The 16925-nt window shown below is 34.3% G+C and overlaps 1 protein-coding gene across 1 annotated transcript; it reads right to left on the bottom strand.

Moving 5' to 3' along the window:
• Positions 1-12968: 12968 nt before the first annotated feature.
• Positions 12969-15958, bottom strand: LOC102584240 (protein NSP-INTERACTING KINASE 3-like). The gene is made up of 6 exons (XM_006343418.2): positions 15562-15958; positions 14940-15162; positions 14708-14840; positions 14472-14599; positions 13850-14203; positions 12969-13219 (listed from the first exon to the last, which is right to left on the bottom strand). The coding sequence occupies exons 1-6, from the start codon at positions 15768-15770 to the stop codon at positions 13070-13072; spliced, it is 1197 nt and encodes a 398-aa protein (XP_006343480.1). The 5' UTR covers positions 15771-15958; the 3' UTR covers positions 12969-13069.
• Positions 15959-16925: the final 967 nt, after the last annotated feature.

The following is a 16925-nucleotide window of genomic DNA, read 5'->3' as shown; positions in this document are numbered from 1 at the left end:
CCAAAACCTTTGCACTGAGCACATCTTACTCAAAATGGGTGATACAGTTAACTAATCTAATAAAAAATATAGGCGTAAAATGGTAAAGGCCGAAAATAAATATTTTATGGTAACACCAAGTAAGGAAATGAGAAGAGCCATAGAAGTTCCGTTGGTATATATTATGGATTGATTGCTAGCTGATCACAAGTACATACCATCATATACTTCTACTCTCTTAAAATAATAACCATTTTAATATCCAAAATATAATCACAAATATGGTATATTGGCAATGTGCAGGATTGTTTGTACAAGTTCAAAGCAACAATTGTAGACATACTCAATAAAGATGAGCCGTGGTATTCGTCTTGCAAAAACTGCAGCAAACAAGTGAAAGTTATAGAACATATTGTATCTTGTAACAATTGCAACAATGAGAATGTAGAATATGAAATGAGGTTAGACTTAGTAAATAATCGATTCTATGTTTACTAATTAGAAAACAAATTAACTTTAACTTTTAAATGACTCCGCTTTTTAAACAGATGTTGCTTACGACTTTAAGTGGGTGGTGGAGAACAACGTGCCCGAGCTATACTATTTGAAGCGGTTAAATATTTACTAGGTTGTAGAGTGTGATACTACATAGAATCGACCTCAGTAAAGATATGAATTGTATTTATACCAAAACATCTTAATGCCCAATGGACTCCACCGCATAGGTACGTTGTCTAATTCATCCTAACTTTTACAGTTATCTTATTGTGATATTTCATAGCACAAAAGAAGAAAAGAATTACCCGATTACATCTACATAGCAATTGATAATTCTGGTAATTTTATACATTAGGTTAGTTTTGAAAGAAAATGCGCTCATCATGCTACTGAGAAAATTGGACCCCTGAAATGGCTTATGCAATGGGACATGGTTGATTCATAGAGGCTCTGACGAGAATGTCATACATGCAGAAAAAACAACAGGTCAATATGCCACAAGCCAGGTGTTTACTCCAACAATAAAACTATCACCCCCCCCCCACTGAAAATGAAGGATACCCTTTTCAAATTTTATTCGAAAATAATTTCCAATACGTCTATGTTTTTGCAATGATGATAAAAAATGTTAAAGGTAAAACGATGTCAAATGTAGGAGTATACCTACCACAACATGCTTTCTCGCATGGCAAACTATACGTTGCACTATCTAGAGGAATATCTATGCCAACAAAAAAAGTGCAAGTCATGATTGAACAACCAGATTGATGCACCGGGACATACACAATAAATACTGTCTACAAGAAAGTATTAGGTGAGATTTGATTAATACCAAAATTGTAAGAAATCAAACAGGAAAAAACAAAAGGGAACATACAGTTCCTAATGAAAATTATATTGGAGGAATTCTTAGGTTTGGTCGAAGAGGAGATGATATGAAAAACACCAGACAACTACCACAGAAGACATTACTTTTGTGTATATAAAGTTATTCAAATACAAGGTACACTAAATTTCAAATAATTAAAGGGAACATACAGTTCATGACACGACATAACTAAGAGGACAAACTGTTAATTTGTGCACTATTACTTACTAACAAATTCCCTAATAACAATTTAAGAAAAAACGACGTTCGTCACTATACATGCCCAATAAGAAAGAAGACAAATAGATTGGTCATTCACTTAGTATGACGTAGTGCAATATTAAATACATATTCATATGTTGAAAACCTAAAATATACATAAAAAGATAAAATATCTCATGTATAGAGATCTCAGGACTTAACCTACACGTGCAACGCACGTGCAGTGAATCTATCTAGTTACCTTAAAAGCATGAACTCCTAACTTGAATGTTAAATTACTATAATATCCCTAACTTAGGTTGTGGCTTTTCTATGAGTTGTGACTTTTTCGATAAGTTGTGACTTTTTTCGAAGGGTTGTGATTTTTCGATGAGTTATGGCTTTTCCAAAGAGTTGTGACTTTTTCAATAAGTTGTGACTTTTCCAAAGAGTTGTGACTTTTTTAATACGTTGTGACTTTTCCAAAGGGTTGTGACTTTTCAAAAAGGTCATGACTTTTCAGATAAGACACAAAAAACATTTGTTCATGCTAGCCTTTGTTGACTATAAATAGAGGGACTTCCTCTCATTTTTCAACCACAATTTTTTTAATCTCCTACTCTTCTTCTTCTTGCATTTTAATTTTTTTGTGTGATTTATTGTCGTTGAGTGAGTTCGAATTAGCGGAATATGAGGTACCACTATTCTGATGAAGTAAGTCGTTCTATCCTAAGAAGGTAAATTCTATAACCTTGAGTACTTGAGGAAAATAATTTTGATGATATAATAATTATTTTTTTGCTTAATATATACATGAGTATGTAATGTTCCAATGTATGAAGTTAACATGATGTACTCTAAATTCATTTGTCTTTGTTAACAATTTCTCTTGTGATGTAGATATATGTTCTGAATATCTTTTCAAAAATTTAGAGAATTGTCACGATTTGTTTTGATGCTTAAGACAAAAGAATGACTTTCTTTATGTATGCTACTTATGTGATTTAGACTCTCATGAAGCTTGCTTCAAAATAGTTATTACTATATAAACATTGACATTTTGTTTTACTTATATACTATTTATTAATATTATAGTATTTTTGACGAAGAAAAGTTCATATGACTTGTAATAACGCCAGTTGAAGTTTGTATTAGTTTGATTTTTATTATTTATTTCATAATTAATTTTATGATATTATTTTCATTAATGCAAATATATATATTTATATTTGGGTAGTTATTTGTATTTAAATTAAACTATTATATATGTCACAAATGTATTATCAAGTCAACAAGATCTTCTAACTTGAAAATATATTATTTTAAAATGTTCAGAGTTCTTTTTATGTTCATATGACATCTAAAAAATTTAACGTGGAAAACACATGCAAAACACATCTGGTTAGATGACAAGAAAAATACAAAGCAAATATTGTCTATAAGGTAATATTAGTAAGATAAGACTAATTACATGACTGGACCTTATCAAATTGAAATAAATATATACATTATTGCATTTAACTAATAAAATTTTTAATTGACCATCTTCATAAGTTTGTGTGAATAAGAGATATATATGACGATCCACGTTGAACATTCACAAAAGAATCTGCAATATTATTTTTTGCTAAGCTTATTATTCAAATCTTCGCTTAAATAAGGAATATTATTTACTATAACATATATTTTTGGAATTTGTAATCATGTGCAACGCACGTGTCAAAAAACTAGTAACCTAAAATACTATAAATAAATTAATATTGTTGACTCCATTACTAACAATTACATAGAATACAACTGATCTTTTGGATTGAAAGAGGTGGTAGCAAGATTGTGGAAAAATGGAGGGGGATAAGACACTTATACATATGATGGACAATTTCACGGTTTAATAATTTAGCGTGTTTTGAAGATACTATTAGGCCCTTTCATTATGTGAAATGAAACCACATGTTAACACTAGTTATTTGATATTACCTATTCTGTATATAGGCAGTAGAAGAATTTGGTGAGAAAGAAACGGATAAATAGGAAAATTAAATAGCTTACTTAAATATTGATTGATTCAAAACATTTTCCCAAATTTTAAAATTTAAATAAGCATTTTAGTGTTTATGCAACATGCTAAATTTATCATAATCAACTGTGACTAGCATGATCAAACATAAAAAGAAGAACTAAATTACAGACCTAACTTGATATTGCAAAGAAAATTAAAAATGATATATAAAAAGAAGAAAACTATCAATCACCAAGAAAAATAACAAAATCTGCTTCAACATAAGCTTATTAAAGCTATTTTATAGCATGTATGTAGTAATTTATTAATTTAATTTAATTTAAAATATTATACATTACCTGACCATCCCAAATAGGTAAGAACTAGGCAAACTAGATCCTCTAATCTTACCAAAATTATTCCACAACAAAAAGCTGTTGCAATCCTATATTATATATATTGGAAAAAATATATAATAACCATTGCACAGAACATTTAATGGTTGACAGAACGAAATTATAGCTGAATAAAACTATGCTCAAAATCATATATTCCAGATCGATTAATCATAACCTGATTTTAAAATGTCTATCTTAGCTATATTCTCATTTTAAGTTCACACGTAGACATCGGAATAATTTATACTAATGTTATGCTGAGGAGATTCAAATTAGAGAATTTTGTGATCCATTAAACGTCACATCTCTAACACCTCGAATTCAAAAAGATAGGAAATTTCAGTTTTTCACGGACTAGGTGCCAGCACAGACGACACCACCCATGGCCCATAGGTGGGACGACGGCATGTAGGTGGTGGCGTGGTCAGCAATTAAGAATTTTCTAAATTTATCAAGTTCTAGTACTTTTCCAACAGTTCACCAGGACGGTCCATCGACCCAGGCACAAATTGTAAGTTGGTCTCGTAGGTGAGTCCCAGACTTAGTGAGATTTAGAACCAAAAGTGGAGACTCACGACTGGGCATGTACGGCCCATAGGTGGACCCAGGGACCGTGCATGGGTCCATCGTTCGTGCCGTCAACAGGAGTCAGCAGTTATTTTAAGAGGGGATTTTGGGTCTTTTCCTAATTATTCTAGCCTAATACTATGTCGTTTTACCCTCTATTAGAAACCTATATAAGCATTTTTAACCCCGAAGTCTTCCGAATCAAATCATTCACTCAAATTTCTAAGACAAGAACAAGTGCTCCTCTCCAAAATACTTCTCTCTCTAGAAAGCTTAAAGAAGAAGGATTCAACCTAGGGTTTCAATTCAAGTCTCCTAATAATCCATTGAAGTAAAGATTTTTTCATTAAGGTATGATGATTTTCATCCATGGAGCCCTTTCCTCCATGGAGTTCCCAAATTCTCCAATTTATGAAGATAGAAATTCCCAATTGAGTTAGGGTTTTTCTTCCATGTAATTGGTTCCTCTTATGTTGATTTATTTGATTGAATTATTATCTTCTATGCATAAATTGAGTTATATTCCATGATTTTAAGATGAATCCCCATGAACCCATGCATACCCCAGGTTTTCCAAATCATGGTGATAAAATATGGGTTTTGGACTATGAAAGATAAGTTTATGAAATTATGCATGTTCTCATGGAATTGATGTAAATGTTTTAAGGATGCTTTGAAAAATGAAGTATATGTTGTTGTTGTGTTGTGAAAGGATCTCTCGTGTACACCGTTCATCTTAAAATCATGAGATTCTATCAATTCATGCATAAAAGTTCATAAATCATTCAAATAAATCAACATTGGAAGGAACCCATGACATGGAAGAAAAAGCCTAACTCAATTGGGGATTTCTAACTTGGAAAATTTGAGAATTTAGGAACTCCACGGAGGAAAGGGCTCCATGGATGAAAACTATCATACCTCAATGCCAAGAGCTTGCCTTCAATGGTGGAATTGGAGGCTTGACTTGAAACCCTAGGTTGACTCCTTCTTCAAGCTTTCTAGAGAGAAAAATATTTTGGAGAGGAAGACTTGTTCTTCTTTTAGGAATTTGAGAGAATGATTTCCATTGAGGATATTTGGGGGTAAAAATACTTATATAAGGCTTTAGGTGAAGGGTAAAATGACATATTATTAGGCTAGAATAATTAGAAAAGACCCAAAAGGCCCCTAATAAAATAATTGCCGACTCTACCAATGGTTATACCTTCAGTCCATAGGTCCAACAACGGACCGTACTGGTCGACCTCTAGTGGATTCAAAAACCACTAAATATGGACCCCCAACGACGGATCAAACCAACGACCAGTGGGTCCATCGGAAGACTGTGGACCACGGCCGTATGTCCCAACTCTTGACATCAAAATCTCTCTAAGTCTGGGACTTACTGATGAGTCTGAGATTTGAATTCATTTAGGGCTTTATTTGGATAGATTTAGTGTCCTCAAATGCTTATTTTGTGTCAATAACTGATAAAAAATCCTTGATTTCAAGGTATATGGATTGAGGAACAAAGCATTGACACTAATTTGTAAAAAGGAACAAAGTGAGCTGAAAGAACGAAGAAATGAAGGCATAGTGATCGCCGAGTCCCTTTGGCGAGTCGTCGAATGGCCTCTTGACCGCTTAAAGCTCCAGTGTGCCAAGCCTTGAAAGAGAAAATCAAGTTGGCAAGAGAAAGGAGCAGTTGGCATATCGCCGAGTGGTTCCGCGATACAATGTTGGATCACCCAAAGTTACAAAACTTGAGGATGTTGAAGGCCAAAGCAAAAAGGTGATGGAACTGACCAAAGGGCGGATCACCGAGTTGATCGGCGTGCCCGACTTACTACGCCGAGTGGCCCTTCGTAGCATATTTTTGGCGACTATAAATACGTTTTTGAACATTAAGTTTAGGATTTTTTTATCATATCTTTCAATCAATTTTGGAATCATTAGTTTGAACTCTGAGTATTGAGACAAGTTTTCCTTGGCTTTGAAGAATTGAAGTTTTCCATTTTTGAGAAATTGGAAGTGGGTCTTTGAGATGCTTCAATTTGGATCTTTGTAAAGACGAAATTAATCTTACCCAGTTGATGGAAACATAATTTGGTAACGATTTTTTATCTTTTTTATGATGTCTAGCTAAAACTCCAATTCTTGGAGTGTGATTATGTGATTATAGGTTGATTTAGCTTATGGGTATTGCTAATTGTTAGTTTAAATGTTGTTTAGAAGTGATTTCAATCATTAATTGTGGTGTAATATAAAGAATTGTAGTTGCAAATGCAATTCTACCTTCGCGTTTTTGGCTTGCTCGAGAGAGAGGTTTTAAAACCAAGATTATTGATTGATGGTTTGTGGGTATTGGGTTGTCATGGGTTCAACTCGAGAGAGTGAATCCTAAACCCTTTTCCACACACTCAGCTCGAGAGAGTGAATGGACTAAGGCGTAGGTTGTTCTTATTTTGCTTGCTTGTTGGTGTTCGAGAGAAACCAACTTGATTTGGGGTAGATTGTTCGAGAGAAAGTTTACATCCTCTATAGTCTAGCCTATTCATTGATGTACATCTATTTTCTAACAGTTGTAATTACCCATTTGTCTACATTAGCCTATAATCGAATCACATCCCAAGAACCTGTCTCAATATTTGTTATTTCGCATTATTTGTTGCTGTTGTAGTTGATAATTAAAACCAAAACCCCTTGTTATTTGAAATTCGTGTCACCCTCTAATTTGAATTGTGTTTTTAATCGTAAATGTCTATTCCTATGACTGATTTGAGTATGTTTACACTTTAATTTTGAATCTTAAACACGGACCACTCCCTGTGGAATTTGACCCCAACTCATTTAGTTGGGTTATGTACTGACTAACGATCGTTGATGCTTAGAACTGGATTAAGTGTCCTTGATAACACTTTCAATCACTTACCTACGAAATCTATTTACGGCTTGTGCATTGAACGACGGACCGTCATGGTGAACCATCAAAAGAGTACTAAAACTTGACATTATTGGGGACATGGTCTAGCCATCCATGGAGATGACCTACTACCTGTGTGTCGGTCCACGGGCCGTAGGTGGCTCCGTCAGAACTGGCACCAAATTTTGAAGAAGGTTCCTATTCTACCCTTTTGAATCTGAGGTGTTACAATTATGCAAGAACATCTTCTCTTGCCTTGAGAAAATCAACACATAAAAGATTTAAATATATTTCAATTGAACTATGTACATTCTCTTGTATTTTGTGTAGCAAAGTGCTAAAACTAGAGGAATTAAAATTATGCGATGAAAAAAATTCAAGAAACGTTGTCTAATGTGGATAAACTCTTCTCCCTGAATTCTTTACTATTAAGGTGCATGGTTACTAACTTAGAAGTTGAGGCTAAACTCGAAGGTTCAGTACATTATTATTGGATGTGCCCAATTGAAAGGTATGTAGAATATTACTAATATTATTAAAGGTGGCAAGCCCATTGTTGAAAGTTGGATTATTAATATGCCCCTCACAAGCTGAAAAAGTTATTAATTCATAATCAAAATTTATTAATCAAGATTTCATTTCTGGTATGAAAAAGTTGCACAATTCAAAAAGTTAATACACGATTGAGGGGGGAGGTTAGGGGGAGAAAGAAGAGAGGAAGTCACAAGACGCTTAACTAAGTACAAAATGATATATTTTATTAAAGTATCTATACGTGCCCATTAAATACATTTTGTGTATATCAAGTTTGGATATACAGACTATAGTAAAAACAAGGAGCAGTTATTGGCAAGAAAAACTCATAGCTATTGTTAATGTAATTGAATTTTATTTGTCATGCACAAGGCTTTTGAAATGCTAGAAGTATTCAATTCAACGATTCTCTTTTAGCTATTGGATCATATCCCCCATCATAAATTGCTTTTTGACGTGTTCAATTGAGTTAGTAATGATTTACTATTACCACCTCTAATTTATTAAGACAATTTTGTCATCTATATTTTGTTGTTTCATTTAGGGAGAATTCCTTTCAATATAATATTTATGTAATTTCTTGAATTTCATACTCATCGAGACAAGGTACACGTGCAATGCTCTGAACCAGAAATTAGTATATATATATATATATATATATATATATATATACTAGGCATTTATGTCATTCATTCTTGATCCCGTAATTTATTTGACGAAAGAGGGTCATATTTGTCCTTGTGCTCTTAGAATAGGGTTATATTTTTCTTTAGTCATACTTTTCTGATATATTCGCTCTTGTCATCCAACTTTGGGCACAAATATATTTAATTATAATTAAAAGTTTACTTTCTATTTAATATTTCATTCGATCCACTTAAATAAAATTCGACTCACCCAATTTGTAAACTCGTTAATCCTAATTTTATTACAAGAACGAGCATTTATACTGTGGATTGATATTTTCGAGAACTTGTTAGCATCATTTGCTCCTCTCCTACTTGGTACTTTAGCTCAGCAAATTTTAGATTTTAAGCCAATGCATAAGGGATCTTCATGCTCAGAGGATCTCTCATATACACAGTTCATGTTAAAATCATGAGATTCTATCAATTAATGCATAAAAGTTCATAAATCATTCAAATAAATCAGCATTGCAAGGAACCCATGACATGTAAGAAAAATCCTAATTCAATTGGGGATTTCTAACTCTGTAAATTGGAGAATTTAGGAACTCCATGGAGAAAAGGAATTCATGGATGAAAACTATCATACCCCAATGCCAAGAGCTTGCCTTCAATTGTGGAATTAGAGGCTCGACTTGAAAACCCTAGGTTGACTCCTTCGTCTTCAAGCTTTCTATAGAGAGAAATATTTTGGAGAGGCAGACTTGTTCTTCTTTTATGAATTTGAGAGAATGATTTCCACTGGGAAAATTGGGGGTAAAAATACTTATATAGAGCTTTAGGTGAAGGGTAAAATGACATAGTATTAGGCTAGGATAGTTAGAAAAAGATCCAAAAGCCCCCTAAGAAAATAACTGCCGACTCTACCAACGGCTAGACCTTCGGTCTGTAAGTCCAACAACGGACCGTACTGGTCGACCGTTAGTGGATTTAGATTCCAGTAAATCTAGACCCTCAACGATGGACCAGACCTACGACCAATGGGTCCATCGACAGACTGTGGACCACTGTTTTAGGTACCAACTCTTGACCTCAAAATCTCTCTATGTCTGGGACTCACCTACGAAACATATTTACGACTTGTGCATTGAACAACGGACCGTTCTGGTGAACCATCGAAAAAGTACTAAACCTTGACATTATTGGGGACTTGGGCTGGCCATCCACGGAGCTGACCTACTATCCGTGTGTCAGTCCACAGGTCGTAGGTGGCTCCGTCGAAACTGACACCAGATCCTGAAGAAGGCTGCTATTCTACCCTTTTGAATCTGAGGTGTTACAATTATGCAAGAACATCTTCTCTTGCCTTGAGAAGATCAACACATAAAAGAGTTAAATATGTTTTAATTGAACTATGTACATTCTCTTGTATTTTGTGTAGCAAAGTGCTAAAACTAGAGGAGTTAAAATTATGCGATGAAAAAATTCCAAAAACGTTGTCTAATGTGGAGAAACTCTTCTCCCTGAATTCTTTACAATTAAGGTACATTTGGTTACTAACTTAGAAGTTGAGGGTAAACTTGTAGGTTCAGTAATTATTATTGAATTTGCCCAATTGAAAGGTATATATATATATATATTATTATTATTATTAAAAGTGGGAAACCCATTGTTGAAAGTTGGATTATCAAAATGCCCCTCACAAGCTGAAAAAGTTATTAATTCATAATTAATTTTATTAATCAACATTTCCTTTCTGGTATGAAAAAGTTGCACAATTCAAAAAGTTATGCAGTTGAAAAGTTAGTACATGATTGAGGGGAGTTAAGGGGGAGAAAGAAGAGAGGAAGTCACAAGGCGCTTAACCTAGTACAAAATGATATATTTGATTAAAGTGTATTGATGTGTCCATTAAATACATTTAGTGTATATTGAGTTTGGATATAAAACTATATATGGTAAAAATAAGGAGCAGTTATTGGCAGGAAAAACTCATAGCTATTGTAATGATAATTGAATTTTATTTGTCATGCACAAGGCTTTTGAAATGCTAGAAGTATTCAATTCAACGGTTCTCTTTTAGATATTGGCTCATATCCCCCATCATAAATTACTTTTTAACGTGTTCAATTGAGTTAGTAATGAGTTACTGTTACCACCTCTAATTTATTAAGACAATTTTGTCATCTATATTTTGTTGTTTCATTTAGGAAGAATTTCTTTCAATATAATATTTATGTAATTTCTTGAATTTCATATTCATCGAGACAAGGTACACGTGCAATGCTATGAATCAGAAATTAGTAAATATATATATATATACTAGGCATTTATGTCATTCATTCTTGATCCAGTAATTTATTTAACGAAAGAGGGTCATATTTGTCTTTGTACTCTTAAAAAGGGTTATATTTAGGGGAACTTTCACATATAGCCACTCAAAAATAGCCTAATTACTCTCCATAGCTATAGTTTGATAATTACAATTCGTAGCTACATGTTATATGAAGGAGAGAGGCGAGCAAGACTGGGAGAGAGGGGGCAAAGAGTGGGAGAAAGGTGAATTGTATATGTATATATGTTAGATAATTGTATATTATACATATGTATTTGTATATATGGCAAGCAAGATTGGGAGAGGGAGGAGAGAGGCGAGCGAGAGAGGGCAGAGAGTGGGAGAGAGGTGAATTGTATATGTATATAGGTTAGATAATTGTATATTATACATATGTATTTGTATATTCTGGCGAATCATACATATACAAACATGACAAATTATACAAACTCGAAGTCAGCCTGCGTAATTAATGTATAATGTTAGTCGTGAGTGGTAATTATAGCAAACTATAGCTATAATGAGTAATTAAGTAGTATAAGTTTGCTTAACCACGTAAGTTTCCCTTATATTTATCCTTACTCATGCTTTTTTGATATATTCACCCTTATCATCCAACTTTTGACATAAATATATTTTTATTATAATTAAAAGTTTACTTTGTATTTAATATTTCATCCAACCCACTTAAATAAAATTCGACTCACGCAATTTGAGAACTCGTTAATCCTAATTCTATTGCAGGAATGAGCATTTATACTGTGGATCGATGTTTTCGAGACCTTGTTAGCATCATTTGCTCCTCTGCTAGTTGGTACTTTAGCTCAACAAATTTTAGATTTTAAGCCAATCCATAAGGGATCTTCAAGCTCAGAGGAAATTGAAACAGATAGGCAAAATGCTGCCTCACTTGCCAAAGCAATGTACACTGCATTAGGCATTTCAATGGTCATTTGTTGGTCTATCTACTCCTTCATGTATTTCACATATACACCCAGATAGAGATCGTGTACTCCATAGAGCCAGGTATGGAGTTACGGTTAGCGGGTTTTCAAATTGGGTGGGTCGAATTTTATTTAAGTGGGTCGGATAATATATTAAATAGAAAGTAAACTTTTAATTATAATAAAAATATACGGAAAAGGGTCAAAATTACCCTTAAACTATTCGAAATAGCTTTAAAATACCCTTAAATTATATTTCGGCTCAAAAATACTCTTCCCGTCAAACTATTGGGCCACACCTACCCTTCTAGTTAACAGAAATATCCATGTGTGTGTTAAATGCCACATGGACGCCACATGGATGGCACATGTGCACGCCAAACAGACCCCACCTCCACATAGACGACTACGGAAAAGGGTCAAAACTACCCTTAAACTATTCGAAATAGCTTAAATATACCCTTAAATTATATTTCGGCTCAAAAATGCCCTTCCCGCCGTCTAACTATTGGACCACACTTGCCTTTCTGTTTAACAAAAACATCCATGTGTGTGCTTAAATGCCACATGTGCTCGTCAAACACACCCACCTCGACTTAGATTACTTAAAGCCCTAATTTCACTCTTTTCCCCCTCATTTCTAAGAGTACAAGGAAAAATACGACTCTTTTCTACTTAATAAACTTCATTTTTTTGATGTGATTTTGCTTGGCTGGAAAAAATATTGTTACCCCTTATCATATCCATCATCTTTGGCATATGGAGTTTAAAATTTTTTAAAAAAAACTATTGGTTTCAACTGTCATGAAAATAAGGAAAACTTAAGTTACATAATGCAAAAATAAATAAATTACTGTCTGTCTTAATTGATGTGATGTAATTTGACTTAACATAATATTTAAAAACGAAAGAAAATTTGTGGTCTAAAATAAGATATTGATGTTTGTGTGACTATGAAAAATGATTAGTATTTTAAAGTTAATGTTTTACTAAAATAATCATGACTTCCACATTTATATTATTATATATTTTGTTTAATTAACAGTCTCATTTACTTTATACTTCCAACTTCGGACAAATGTCCACACCACCAATTTAAAGGTGGGCTAAAACATATGCAAATCTATCACTTGTCTTTCACCATCAAGAAATAATACAGAGTATGCATGCACTTACATATAAAGTGAAAAATCTCTAAACAGTTAGAATGAATAATCAGTGCTTCTTAAACAAGAGGAATCCAACGACACCAACTGCTAATGCTAAGGTGAGAACACTAATCATTCTTGTTTGTCCAAACTGTTCTCCTGGTCTCTCGCTGATAGCAACGCAAACTTGACGCTGCTCGAAACCAATTTCGGACATCTGTATCCAAAAAGAATAGCCAACAAGTTCACATTTATAACCAGGTGAGTGTATTTCTGCTAGACGTCTTTTGACTGAATAATTAACCTCTAACTAGTAGAAATCAGCAAGCAGAGACTTGGTATTAAATACAAAAGAAAAAGAAACACAGGATTCAAATTAATGACAATTAAATCCACACAAAGCAATGGAGATAAAGTAATAAAGACCGGTGCGCACTAAAGAACACAATGTTGTTAAGTTCTAAGTTGCTCCAAAAAATGTAGTTGCACCCATGTCGGATCCTACAAAAATGCACTACTTTTGAATGAACCAACACACCAGATGACATTTTTGAAGAGTCTGAGCAACATAGGTTAAAAGCTAAACATATCAATATTTATGCAGTGACCCAAATAATCCACTTTGCCAGAGCTAGTCCCATATATCTCTTTGTTAAACATCATGTTTTTGTTAAGTTTTTCTCTCAAAGGAAGTGCCCCAACAAGCAAATCAGAACCATACAATCTTAATGCATGTAATCCGCTAGACATGTCCAGTTAATCAACTACATGATTCATATAAAGTCTCACAACAGGCTTAACAAAACAATAAAATTTGCTCTTCCATGGTTCAAGTTGCTTTGCTTACCAAATTGGTCAAGCGGTCAGAGACATTCTTCATATCTGGGCGTGCATTTGGATCCTCATCCAGACATTCTGTTGCTAGTTTTGTGATTCCACAAGCGAGCACACCATCACAATTTAGCAGAACTGATTTATCCACTATCGATCCTTTACCACCTTGTAGCTCCTCCCGAATCCAACAATGATATGGACCTTCAATGTTTTTGTTATTGGTAATCAACCTCAAAAGTAGAATACCAAATGCGTAAACATCATCTTTTAAAGTCTCAGTAACATTAGCAGCCTCAGGAGCATTATTATGAGGGATGTCTCTAACACGAACTAGGAAAGGAAAGTCGATTACTTTCATGTTGAAGTCCTGCAAGCAATGGATGAGCAGAGAGTTCAAATAAAGGAATTTGGAAAGTACTAGAATATCATACCTAGGCCTTGAGCTTGCAACATAAAGAATTTGTAAACCTTGTGCCTCTATACCATAACTTCCCTAAATACTTGTTTTAGCCTATTTGCATAATAATATAATTTTCTGGTGAAATTCAACTACAATGGCCCAGCCTGCAAATCCTATTGAACAGTTACTTGTAAAATGTCAACAAGGATCGAGATCCATAAGGTTTAGATGTTACCTTGTCAATCATTATGCTAGAAGGCTCCATACGACCAATCGCAAATTGCTTCTCATGCAACCAGGTGAAGAGGCTTGCAAGTTGAGTTGCCACCTTCATTCTATCCTCCCATCTAAAGCTTTCCCCATCTCAAGGAACAAATACAAATGACAAGTAAAAATTAAAGCACATAAAACTAGTAAACCTGGTAGCCCTCAACTATAGCAGATGAAGCTTTCTTTAAGTAGTTTAAATACCAGAAATGACGTACGACAAAAATTGAATTGGTGTTTCATCATACACAACTGCAAGTATATTTTGAAAACAGAACCCCTTTAACTTCATCAAACATGCATGAGGATTATCATCTGTCAGTATTTCAAGCTCATTCTGCAAATTTTATTAAAGTATCTTAGCAGAAAATGTTAAGAGAGAGAAATAGGATCCAATCCAACAAAAAAAAACATATATATATATGATTTAACATACACAAAATCTAGATGGATGGTAAGAATAGGCATTGATATTTGGCCAAAAGAAATCCCATGTTTTGATAGTAATAGCTTCATTGGTTGGGCAACTGAACATTCTCCCATACTTGGTAGATTTAATCAGCGTGTACGGCTGAAAATTGTCGGTCATATCTTCGATTTCCTTAAAGCTGTATTGTTTGGCATGACCCAATGGTGTTATAGTCATATTCCATAGACTCCTGCACATATTTCAAAAACAAATATGCTCAAATGAAGATACTCAACTAACCATCTCATTGTATTAATTTGGAACTCAAAAACACCTCCAACAAATACAAATCGGGGAGGACAACCTACTACCAAAATTATTTGAGTGGAAAAATAAGACTATCATTCTGTAACATGTCATATTTTTTAGGTCAGATATGTGGAAGGTTGATAATCATAAAGCTGATGTTCTGGTCCTGACAATGGTATGCATTACAGTAAACATAAAAACGGAAAAATTATGGACTCAATCATCAGAAGCAAGCCTGAGAAGACCTATATATTCTAAGAAAGAAAAAAGCACAAAAATCAAGGGGTAGCGATCTGATTCGGATATATATTTGGAGAAGAATGAGAGATAAAAGATATACCTATATGAGTCCTCCTCTTTCAAACGACAGCACTGATCCAGAAACATGTCAACACGGGGTTTAGATCTGGCCATTTGCGCATGTTTAAGATAGTTTTCTGCTTGTAAGTAATACGCATCATATACCAATGTCTCCCTCATCTTCTTCATGTTTTTCATCCTTTCTGTATCGATTGCACTCATATCTTCTCTTTCACATTTTTTCTCCATTGACGAAAGATGAAGATTTTTGCAGCGAGATGAAGTTTAGGCGGAACGGATGCAACTGCGATTCGTGCCCTAGAGGCAGGCCCCTAATGCCAATATGTGAAGCTTGGGCGGAACGGATTCAACTGCGATTCGTGCCCTAGAAGCACGCCCCTAATGCCAATATGGTACCTCTTTCTTTAATTTTTTCTCATTAATCTGAAATCTGAAATATACTTGAAAGGTCGAATTTTTTTTATTATTATTAGTAAATTAACCCATGCGAATTAGAGAAAATTTAAATAATTCTAAGTAATTGTTATTTAAAAAAATATATCATTTACGAACTATTATAACATATAAGTGATCTATTATATTGTAACACCTCGAAAATCGAAAGTTGAGTTCGAGTTGGAAAAGTTAAAAAAAAGTTGCAGGTACTTGGTTTTATGGGTCAACCTACCAGTCGCAGTATGCTCTACGGGTCATAGGATAGGTCTCGTAGACACTAGGCAAGATTTCGAAAAATGTCAAGTCTCTGATGATGAGTTACGATTTAACTGGACGAGTCGTCGAATGGACTATGGGTCGTAGATGATGCCCGAAGAGTGACTCCAGAGATTTTGGAAATTTGGTTCCAGGGATCACGGGTGGACTCTACGAGTCGTAGGAGTCATTCATAGAGTGGTTCCGCACTTAATGAATCTGATGTATTTGTGATCTACGTATAGGACCTACGGGTCATTGTTTGTGTTACGGATCATAGAGTGGACTCGTGGAATGATGTTTGGACTTAGGTGATTTTTTGTTACTTGAAGTCTACAGGTGAGGTCTACGGACCGTAGACCAGACAACGAACCGTAGGGAGGTCCCATAGGATTTGTTCAGACTCTTGGGCTCTAGTCGAGGTTATAAAGTTTAACAAGACGAAATGTAGTATGCCCTACAGAACGTAGAACCCAATCGTAGGTCTGTCCGACAATTATTTGTTAAGGATATTTGGGTATTTTTCCTATCCTTTTAAGGCCTATACTACGTTGTTTCTAGCCTATTTCTAATTCTTCTAACTGATTTTCAAGTCCTAAAACTACCCAAACCCTCTCATTCTCTCAAAACTCCAAATCCCATCTAAGTTCATCCTCTTCAATTCTCTCTCAATCTCAAAGGGGAAAAGCTAGG

Source organism: Solanum tuberosum, unplaced genomic scaffold (assembly GCF_000226075.1).
Source record: "Solanum tuberosum cultivar DM 1-3 516 R44 unplaced genomic scaffold, SolTub_3.0 scf00046, whole genome shotgun sequence".
Classification (NCBI taxonomy): Eukaryota; Viridiplantae; Streptophyta; class Magnoliopsida; order Solanales; family Solanaceae; genus Solanum; species Solanum tuberosum.
Note: the sequence above shows the minus strand (reverse complement) of the source record. Positions and strands in the feature narration are given on the sequence as shown.